This window comes from Echinops telfairi, unplaced genomic scaffold, assembly GCF_000313985.2.
Source record: "Echinops telfairi isolate 266 unplaced genomic scaffold, ASM31398v2 ScPeMD7_1;HRSCAF=3_0, whole genome shotgun sequence".
In the NCBI taxonomy this organism is placed as follows: Eukaryota; Metazoa; Chordata; class Mammalia; order Afrosoricida; family Tenrecidae; genus Echinops; species Echinops telfairi.
Window position 1 is genome coordinate 36,754,675 of NW_022103896.1, and position 11,496 is coordinate 36,766,170.

The following is an 11,496-nucleotide window of genomic DNA, read 5'->3' on the forward strand; positions in this document are numbered from 1 at the left end:
AGTACCGAATCTTGCCTACTGAAAACCTACGAAGGAGTGCATCTGTTGACTGTCATCTAGTCTTGGATTAGCTGCTCCTGATTAGGGGTGCAGGCTGCAACTGCCTGGAAGACAAAGACTACCTGGGTAGCGACAAAAGTATTTCCAGCACTTAAATTAAACTGAGTGGGTATGAATGTTTTAAGTGCTTTCCTGTGTGCATTATGCTATTCTGTGAGAGGAGAACTGCTACTGACCTCACCCAGAAGCAGACAGAGAAGAGAACAGCTGCTCGGGGTTCTAGAGCTAGTAAACCATGAAGTGAGATTCATCTGGAGCCTGCATTAACCTGGCCTACGCTCCTTTGTGGAAAGGATGATTATACGCATGCCCAGTTGGCTTATTAATCAAAACTAAATATTCTTGGATGGATGCATTGTTTTTTAATCTCTGTAAAAACATTTCTGTGGTTTACTAACTTAATTATTTGAGCTCGATTCATACCCTGTAGGACAGTAGAATTGCCCCATTGGATTTCCAGAGGCAGAAAGTCACCTTTTTCTTGTTCACGACATTAGAAGTGGTAAGTGAAGAGCGAGGAAGCTAGCAAGCATTCAAGAAGCACAATAAGATAGTCATTTACTATAGCATCAGGTCTAAAAATCTGAATACTGCGAGCATTAAACGTAGTCGCCACATAAAAGACGATGTGCTATCCAGCAAAAAGTGAATCAGACCCAGAGGCCCTACAGAGCATCAGAAAGCGCCCAAGCTTAAAAATCCTTACAAAAACGCAGCCAAACCTGGGAAGTGGCTGATAGGTTTGAATCACCCACCTCAAAGCCAGCAGCCCAACACATGACCCACTGCACCAACACCAAAAGCTAACATTTCTGTTTAAAAGGATTTCATTTTGCTGAAACCATACATTCTGGAGGAAGGGATCCAGAGCTATTAAGGTTTGGGTTATCTAAAGAGCATCCGTAAAGTGAAAATAAAAAGCCTTGATCCAAGTAGACGTGTATTAATTTGTTAATTAAAGATAACTAATAGATATTATTGATTATAATGAAATAGTAAAAGCACTAAGAAAAAAAGCTGGTTGACTTGAATGTGAAGTTGGTGTTTTTTTTTAAAGTTTTTTCTCATGGATTTCTTACAGGCATCCTAAGATTGTAAAGCAAATATTTATTCCCATTTAAAATTTTTTAGTAGCAACATCTAGGGGCATTTAGCACAGGAGGCAGCAGCTGAAGTAGGAGAACCAGGATTTTAATGTAATTTTGCTTAACCATCCTGTCTGTACTTTCTAACCTGCTACTGTAAACCTCTGGAAGTTGAATGACAAGGACTTGGCAGCTACTGTCCTCCAACTGCTGTGACTTCACCCAGAAAGCTTCAGAGCTTTATTTCCGAGACTTCATTTCTAATTCCCACTAAGCCTGACAGATCCACGTTCTACGTGAATCTAGTGTGGTTAGTTATTGTTTAACATCTCCCCAAAGCCTGTAAGAGCAGAGGCCATCAGAAATTATCTTTGCTCACTTTTTAGAGCCCAGTGCTCAGAACAGTGTCAATTTATGAATTCATAAATGATCTGGAAACTTGAAATCATACTGTTCTGAACTTCCACACACAAATTGACTGTCAAGCCCTGAAGGCTCCTGGCATACCTTGGCTTATAGATGCATCCCAAAAATTACTGCCCTTATTGTAACGGCTGTTTCCCCTGTTTTAAATCCTCATATATGAAATGCTTAAGTCTTAATGTTTCACTCTGACCCAAAACTTGTCCTCAACATTTACTGAGTACAAGAAAATGGTCTCGTGTACTTTCTTCTGCATTTAGTTTAGACATGTCAACAACTTAATCCCAAGCAGTAAGGGGATAGGATTTTTTTAATATTTGAAACAATACGTACATGAAAACTGCTTTATTTCATGGTCTCGTGAAATGCTAAGTGTAGCTGTGAGGTTGCTAGAGCTAGATCAGATCGATTGCTGAGCCAGTCATTTCAGGACAATGTCACTAGACGTATGAAGTTGGGTATGTCACGGTCCCTGTGATTTCAACATGTCCAAAAACCGAACTCACTTCTGCTAAATCTATTTTATTCCTTTCATTGGTAGAAGGTGTTGCTGACTAGTTTGTTAATTACTAACATCCTAGAATCCTCCCTTTACTCATATCCTTAGACTCCATACACTAAGCCAACCAGGAATCCTGAACACATCCCATGCACTTAAAAAGCGAACTCCTTATCATACAGTCCTTATACTGACCCCATAGGATGGAGTAGAATGGTTCCTGTGGGCTCCCGGGCTGTAAGTCTCCCATGGAGCAGCTGGTGGTTTTGAAATGCTGACCTTGTGTTTAGGAGTTTAACTCAATCCACTATACCACCAGGACACCTCTCAAAGTAACAATGCTAATAAATGGGTGAGCTAGAATTCAAGTCTGCTGATCTGGCTTTGGATTTTTTTTTTTTTTAAGTACAAGTTTCTATATCTAGTAAGATACCAATTTTTAACATGATGCCTGAGTCAGAGTAGGAATATTTGATTGAATGAATGAATCCTAGTTTGCTATGGTAATTACCAAAAATCTAGATTCACTTTCTACATAGAAGTTATGTATCTATTACTTAAAATTCGTGCATGTTAAATTAACAGCACTTGCTTAGATGTCTGAGAAAAAGAAACTCCACCCTGAGGCCATTTCTGTAAAGAGCTTTGGGTTTTCAAAGCTTAAATATTTCTATCATATTTTACCAGACTTTAGAAAAATAGCTATGCACACAACAGGTGCAGGCTGTTTAAGGTGCAGCATTGTTGATAACGTGCCTTTTTTTGTTCTTTATCAGGGTCTCCTGATAACCTGTCCAAAGTACATTTGAGCCTTGCTATCTTTGCTTCTAAGGAGCATTCTGGTTGTACTTTGAAGATATATTTGCTTGCTTTTCTGGCAGACCATGGTATTTCAATATTCATCAACACCATCGTTTAAATGTATCAGTTCTTTTGTGGTCTTCCTTATTCATTGTCCAACTGCCTTATTTCTTGTCAAGGTGAAGTCCTTGTGATTTCAACTTAAGCAGGTATTTCCCCTGTTTTAGTGACTTTTGGATTGTTCCCGAGTAAAGGTTATTAGTACTTCAACCAAATGTCACCACTAATCGCTATCCTTTGCTTTATCACTTTAACTTTGAAAAAGAACTCATCTGACCTACTTTTCAGCTGAATAACCTTATTTACTCATAAAGTCCTCATTTGGAAACCCAAACCAACCTCATTGCTATGGAATCGATTATGACCCCATAGCAACCCTATCTAGGGGAAGAGACTTCTTCAACACGCTCCCCTGGAATAGCCAGTGGGTTCAAACTGGTGACCTTGTGGTTAGTCCAATGCTTAACCCACACCACCACCACCAGGGCTGCTTTCCATGTGTAATAGGGTCATTGCTATTCTACTTCAGAGTGATGTCCTGAAGATTAATGGAGTTAATTCACATTTTGTGTTTAGTACAGCGCCTGTCACCTTGTATAAACTCAATATTAGCTACCGTTAATGTTACGAAAAGCTTAGCTTGTTGAAAACAATTCCACAGAGCTTTCAAAATGTTTTCCTAAATTAAAAAAATTTCCCTCTCCACACCAACTACCCATTCACACATTTTACCTCAACCACTTCCTCTTTTCGGTTGCCTAAATGCAAACCAAGCCAGTCTCTTCCGCACTTTTTGTTTGTTTACGGTGGTTTTTTTTCTCACCGCTCTGGTCTTCGTCAATTCGTGCAACAGCGCCTTCTCTCCACCTTCTCCGGTGGGAGGTGCGACATACCAAGTCCCCGAGGCCCTGCAAAGGGCTGGGAATCCCCACCTGGAGAGGTGACTTGACATGTCAGGCACCTCTTCCACCAGGTGAGCAGGGTACAAAGTTGGCGTCCGGAGCCGAAGGCCACAGGCCCGGAAGTGAAGACTGATGGCCTCCGAGCAAGTTCAGCTGTGGACCGGGCGAGGCCTGCGAGAGTAGGCGGGTCCTGAGAGGACGGCCCCCCGAAGGGCGGAGCCGGACAGGTTGGAGTGGGCAGGCGCAGCCGGCTCAGGGGCGGGGCAAGGCCGGCCGGAGTAGGCGGTTCCTTGAAGCGGGGCAGGCGCAGTAGGCGGGGCCTAGCAGAGTAGACCGGTCTGGTTAAGTGGAGCGGGGCGAGGGGGGGTGCCTGAAATGGGCGGGTCCTTAAGGTGTTGGTGCCATCCAGTCGATTCTGGTAGCGACCCTATGTACAACGGAACAAACCGGTGCCCAGTCCTGCGCATGTTTTATGTTCGAGCCCACTGTTGCAGCCACAAGATGTCAGTCCATCTTGTTAAGGGTCTTCCTCTTTTTCGCTGACCTTCTACTTTGCCAAGTAAGTTGTCTTTCTCCAGGGACTGATCTCTCTTGATTACATGTCCAAAGTAGTGAGATGAAATCTTTCCATCCTTGCCTCTAAGCTGCATTCTGGATGTACGTCTTCCGAGACAGATTGTTTTATCTTTTGGCGGCCCGTGGTACATGGAATATCCTTCGCCAGCACCGTAAGTCAAGTGCATTAATTCTTCTTTGGTCATTCTTATTCAGTGTCCCACTTGCACATGCCTATGAGGCCAGGGACAATACCGTGGCTTGGGTCAGGCGCACCTCAGTCCTCAAAGTAACATCCTTGCTTTTCAACACTTTAGGAGGTCTTGTGCAGCAGATTTACCTAATGCAATGCGTCGTTTGGTCGCTTGACTTATTTCCATGAGCATTGACAGTGGATGCAATCCTTGAAGTGAGGCCGGTGAATTAGGGCGGGGCGGGGCCGGCTGGAGTAGGTGGGTCCCTGAGATGAGGTTTGCTCCTTGCCATTGGGCTGGGGCCGGGACGCAGGCTACGTTTTCCAATGGGCCGGCGGAAGGCGGTGCCGCTGCCATGAACGGGGCGTGGCCTAGGACGCGCGTGGGCGGGACCCGGGTTTCCGAAGCTGGGGGCGGGGCTGGCTTGCGGAAGGCTCAAATGTGCTGTGGTGCCCGGCGGTTGCGCGCGCTCGCTCGCTCGCTCGCTCGGTCGCTCGGCGTAGCAGTTGTAGCTCGGTCGGAGTCTGCGCGATGGGCGACTCGGGAAGGCCGGAAGCGGCCCGGCCCGAGGAGGGTGAGGTAAGTGTTCCTGCCTCTCCGGCCCCCACAGCCACGCCTAGGCTTTAGGTTGCGAGTCGCGCTGAAGACTGCCTCGTTGCGGGGCCGCTGTGGGAACTTCTCCCCATTGCCGTCAGGAAGCCGGGGCAGGCCCAGGCGAGCGCCCTCGACGCAGCGTGGGGTCATTGTGGCCCCTGGGGAGAGCAGACGAGGGTGCAGGGTTTCCGCTCCGCTGCCCTGCTCCGGGGCCCGGCAAAAAAGGCAACGCTCCGAGGCGCACCCGCGCGAGGTGCACCCCTAATTTGCCCTCCCCGCACCCCGCCCCCGGTGGCCTGGCGGACACTTGGGGAACTGAGACAGGTGGAGAAGGGGTTAGAGAAGAGAGAGAGAAAGGAGACCGGAAATGCACCTAACAGTGGACAAATTAGGCTTCCTGGGTCTTTGAGGTCTCACTTTCATCATCGTTAGTTATCCCGCCCTTACAGATGATTGACGGAGGTTGTGTTGTTGTTGTTGTTAGGGCGCTCGAGTCGGTCTCGACTCAAAGCTGCCCCGTGTACAAAGAAAGGTAACATCGCCCTGCCCTGAGCCATCCTGAGCGCGTTGCAGCCATGGTCAGTTAGTTCACCTTGTTGAAGGGGTCATCTTGTGGACACCTTCCACTTTACCAAGCAGGACGCCCTTCTCTAGGTCCCTCCTGATAAAGGTGGTGTCCAAGGGGCATGAGCCCCTCTTGCTTCTTGGGGGGTATTCTGGCCTCTTAGAAGATCCAGTCGTTCTTCTGACAGACCATCGTATCGTCGTCATGCCTTGCCAGCACCATCCTTCAAAGGCCTCCGTTCTTCTTTGGCCTTCCTCATATTGCCCAGATTTCTCACAGATAGGAGGCAATTAGAAACTAGCTTGGCCCGGGTCAGCCCCACCTTGTGAAATATTTGCTCTTTAGCACTTTAGGTCTTCTACAGGTATTTGCCCAATACAGTACCTCCTTTGAGTTCTCTGCTGCCGCTTCCTTGAGGGTGGATTGTGGATCCAAGTAAAATGAAATCCCTGACTTCAGTCTTTTCTCTGTTTAGCATGTTGCTGTTAGTTCAGTTGAGTGTTTTTTCTTTCTTTCTTTGGGCTGAAGTATAACCCTTATTGGAGGCTTTGATTTTTGTAAGTGCTTCAAGCCTTCTTTGCTTTTAGCAAGCAAGATTGTGTTATCTGCAAGGTGATTGAATTGTCCTCCCATCTTAATGACACCTACTTCTTCGTAGAGCCCTTTCTGAAATTACTTGCTCAGCATTCAGATTGAATAAGGGGAGAAAAAACAGCCTTGACACACACCTTGCCTGATTTTAAACCTGTGTTCTGCCCTAAAGCCTACCTCTTCAAAGAAAACCCTGCTGGGCGGAGCTTTCATAGTACACATGTTTCCGCTAGGCAAGCATCAAGTAACTGGCTCTGAGTTAGTGCACTCAGTGGTGTCGCCTAGGAAGATTCTCTTTGGTCACTGAATTTTTTCGTAAAAATAGTTTTGCTAGAACCTCGATTTTTTGTGATGGCTGGTTTAAGAGAAACTGTTGTGATGTTGAGCACACCTTGCAAGGACAACACTATGGGAAAAACTGAAGTGTTTGAGTGGTTTTCTTATTTCAAAAAAGGTGAAATGTCACTGATGACAAGCCTCCTTCTGGAAGTCCATCAATTTCCCAGATGAAAATGTTGACAGTATTAGTGCACTTGTGCTCCAACACTGAGTACGGACCATTGAAGAGATGGGCAAGTTATCTAGAGTATCTTGGAGGTCGGTTCAGTGAATTTTAACAGAAGATTTGGGAATGAGAAGGATCACTGCAAAATTTGTACTTAAGGTTCTGACTGACCAGGAAAAAAAGCATCGAATGGAAACATGCCGTGCTTTGAAAGAACAGCTCTGAAGTGACCAAGACATTTTTTCCCAAAGTCATTACTGGTGAGGAGACATGGTGCTATTCTTAGGACCCAGAAAGCAAACATCAATCAAGCCAGTGGAAGACACCATCCTCACCTTGCCCCCCCCAAAATTGTCAAGAGACAGCAAAGATCAAGACTAAAAAAAGTTCATTTGCTTTTTTAATGTGATGGAGATAATGCATTTGGAGTTTATTCCACCAGGTCATACTGTTAATCAAACTTTCTATTTAGAGGTTCTGAAAAGATTATGTAACAATGTGTGACAAAAAAGGCCTGATTTGTGGCAGATGTGGGACTGGTTTTGCCACCACAATAATGCACCTGCTCATGCAGCCATCTCAGTGTGTCAGTTTTTGACAAAAAGCAGCATGCCTCTCTTGCCCCATGCACCTGGCTTACCTGACCTCACTCTGTGTGAATTATTTTTTTGTTTCCACAAATGAAGACATGAAAGGACAGAGATTTGAAGGGGTGAAGAAAAATAGGAGGGAGGTCTGTCAGCCATCCAAACATGAGTTTGAAAAATGTTTTCAAGAATGGAATCACAGATTTGATGAATGTATTAAGTGTAGTGGAGAGTACTTTGAAGGTGATAAGGTTGTTTTGTAAAAAAAAAAAAAAAACGTAAATACATACCTTTGGGAAAAAATTCCAGGGTTTTTTTGGGGGGTACCCTCTCCTATGTACAGGTTCCGTATGCACAGAAATGTTTGGAGTTAACATCCTTTACAAATCTGTCGGTCATTTGTTATAATTCCCACACTTGAATGCCTTTGCATAGTTAAAACCAAAGTTATAAGTGCCTATCAAGCCTAAGTTATCATGCTCATGCCATCTGCCTCAGTGACAGAAGTACCTAGTAGTAGTAGCTAAATCAAGATTTATCTGACAACAGGGTTGATTAGTGGATTGCTTTATATCAGGGATCCTCAAACTTTTTAAACGGGGCCAGTTCACCGTCCCTCAGACCCATTGGAGGGCTGGACTATAGTTAAAAAAAAAAACTGTAAACACATACCTATGCACACTGCACATATTTTGAAGTAAAAAAAACAAACGGGGCAAAAACACCCGTCGGGCCGGATGAATGTCCTTGGTGGGCCGCATGTGGCCTGCAGGTCATAGTTTGAGGACCCCTGCTTTATATGGTTTCTCGATAATTGTTATACCTTGTTATTTTGTTAATACCTTTAAATCACTTATATACAAAGGAACTGATTTTGTACTTCTGTTAAACTCATTGCTATTTATAATTTAATATTGTCAATATTTGGAGGAAAATCTTAGAGCTCACATTTAGCTCTGCAAATCCTTTAAAAATGTTAGTTTCCAGGTTTAGTGTTGGATTTTATTTTGAATTTGTAAATATTCAGCAACTCAATAAACACTTTTAAATATTTCTCTTTTTCTTTTGGAACGTACTCCCATTGAGGTGAAGTGAGTCCGAATCATAGCAACTCTATAGGACGGAGTAGAATTGTCTGTAGGTTTCTAGGTTGCATATCTTTATGGAAGCTGACTGCTTCATTTTTCTCCAGGGGAATCTGGATAGTGTCGTTGTTAGATCTCTCTGTAGCTAGATTTACCTCGGTCCTTGGCTCCGTGCGAGAAAGAATTTACCGCAGAAGCCTGGTTCATGATCCAAGTGAGTTTTATGAGAGTTAGAAGAAGTTTCAGGTTTACACGGCACCCGAGGGGTTCCTGCCGAGCGTACAGCTTGTCTGGAAACTGCTCAGCATCACGCAAAAGTCTAAGTTCTCCTCTCCCGGCTCCTGCCTTTTCAAGGATTCCACGGGGAGGTGTGGTGGACGACCCCTGATTGACCCCATTGGCTGAATTGAATTCACCTGGCCTAGGTGGGCCAATTCAGGTTCATGCCCACCCATGCCTACCAGTGGGAAAGCTGAGCCTCTGGGCATGTGCAGTGTGCCACTCCTTTGTTCCTGTAGCTTGGCCCTCTGGGCATGCAATAACGGACATTCCCCAGCCCTACACTAGTCTACCTAACATAGTGAGTTACAGGCTTAGAAACCCACAGAGGAATTTCTACACCGTGTTAGAGGGTTGACTTTCACTCCGTGGTAGGTTTGGGTCATTTATTTTTTGTTTAATCAAACTCTGCAAGACCGGCAAGTCAAACCACCAGATACCCAGAGAGAGAAAGGTGAGACTATCTGCTCCTATGAAGATTTAGTCTTGGAAACCCTGGGGATCAGTTGTGCTCGGTCCTCTAGGGTCACTGTGAGTCAGAACCTACTTGACAGTAGTAGCGGGAATCAGATAATTCAGACTTTTCTTTCTGTGCTCATGTCTCTTTCAGTTGTTATGGTCTAGAAGTCTTATTTATTACCCTCCCTCAGTGATACAGACCCACAGAGACAAGGGCAAAAATTGTAGGTCTCAAACGTGAGTGCTCATCTGGTCTAAGAGTTTTTAATTGAGTTGCAGGAATGCCTTAAGCACATTCGTTCTCTAAATTCATTCTCCTCGTGAGAGGAACGAGGGCCACCTGCATCAGATTGCCAGAAGTACTTTGTTAACAAAACCTGTAGGTTACTGGACCCACTGCAGACACACTGAATCACATCCCTTGGAATAAATATGGGGTCTGTATTTTAATAAGCACTTCAGGGGATTCTGATACTCATACTTTAGGAAACACTACAGGGTCCAGTACCAAAACCACTGCCAGTGAGTTTATTCTGATGCATAGCAACACTATGTAGCATTTCTGATTATGGGAGCAGATAGCTTCATCTTTCTCAGAGTAGCTGGTGTGCTTGAACTGCCAGCCATGGCATTAGCAGTCTAGTGCTTAGTGGATTGCGCCACCAGGACTCCTTACAGAAGCTTAAAAGGAGATCATGAGGGGAAAAAGAGAAGCTGATACCAAGGTCTCAAATAGAAAGTAAATGTTTAGAAAATAATGATGGCAACATATGTACAAATATACTTGATACGATTGATATGTGGAATGTTATGAGTTCCATAAAATGATTAAAAAAAAGAAAAGAGATCATGAGTTTCTTGGATTGATATGTAGATTTGTATGTGCAGACGTGAATCTCCGGACAGAGAGCGTCATAGCTTTCATTAGTCTGTCCAAGAAAAGTATTAACTCATATGTAAGAAAGCTTAAACAGAAATGGTTAAATAGCATACCTAAGACCACACAACTCAGTAGTCATCTAGCTCTAAAGCCAAACACTTCCTTCTAGATCAGTATCCCATCAGCTTTTTCTGTGTGAGTGTGAGAATGAGAATGACCAAATCAGTGGGATACTGATCTATAGTTTCTTTAGTTTGCCCAAGTAAAATGTTAACCCATCTGTAATAATGCCTGCACAAATAGGGCTTTGACTATGACTCACGGCATTGCTATACAGGGTTTCCAAGACCGTTTTAAGTCTTTACTGTAGCAGACAGTCTCACCTGTGCAATGGAAGGGTTTGCATAATCGCCCGGGGTCTAGCCCCCAGCAGCACCAAGGTTCTTTTTGACCACACCAGCATCCACGTATGCCATCCGAGCTGAGAAGGAGAAGAGAGGTGAGGCACACATAGAAGTGGAGGAGCAGGATGGATGGATGGGAAATGGGAGCAATGCAGATCGCAAGCCCACATCAGGTCTGGGGAGAGCTCGTTGGGGAATCTTAACTAGGTGGGTGTTTTGGCATGTCCTTTTGGGACCTTGAGACCAGAAACTGAGGCAGGCAGAAATTAAAATGCATTCTGGAGAGACAGTGGACTCTTGCCAAGGATTGGCAACTGAAATTAGGTCTGCTGTTCATCACTTAACACCTGTGCAGCCACAACCCCATGGAGTAGTCTGCTGTCTAGTCCACTTTACCACATTATGAAATCATCCTGCCAGTGCCTTAGTGCAGATCAGTAAGCCAGTGTCGATTTGGTTGTTTTCTTTTTAATTATTTTATTGGGGGCTTATACAATTCTTATCACAATCCATATATACATCCATTGTGTCAAGCACATATGTATATTTGTTGCCCTCATCATTCTTAAAACATTTGCCTTCTACTTTAGCTCTTAATATCAGTTGCTCATTTTCCCCCTACCTCCCCACTACCCCCTACCTCATTAACCCTTCATAATTCATAAATTATTATAGTTTTGTCATAAGTTACACTGTCCGCCGTCTCCCTCCGCCCTCTTTTCTGCTGTCCATCCCCCAGGGAGGAAGCAGTACTTAAATTCTTGTAATCAGTTCCCCCTTTCTACCCAACATTTCCCTTCACCCTCGAGGCATTGCCCCTTTCACCACTGGTCCTGAATGAGTCATCTATCCTGGATTCCCTGTGTTTCCAGTTGCTACCTGTACCAATGTACATCCTCTGGTCTAGCCAGATTTGTAAGGTAGAATTGGGATCATGATAGTGGGGAGGAGGAAGCATTTAAGAACTA

At 44.5% G+C, this 11,496-nt stretch overlaps 1 protein-coding gene across 1 annotated transcript in view; it reads left to right on the forward strand.

Annotated features, from left to right (window-relative positions):
- The first annotated feature begins 5,099 nt into the window (after nt 1-5,099).
- The window catches only part of RRM2B (ribonucleotide reductase regulatory TP53 inducible subunit M2B), a 42,418-nt gene continuing 36,021 nt past the window's right edge, over nt 5,100-11,496 (forward strand). Inside the window, exon 1 of the mRNA XM_004697452.4 lies at nt 5,100-5,158. Within this exon, the coding sequence (XP_004697509.1) occupies nt 5,111-5,158 (48 nt within the window). The 5' untranslated portion in view covers nt 5,100-5,110. The remainder of the gene's footprint in view (nt 5,159-11,496) is intronic.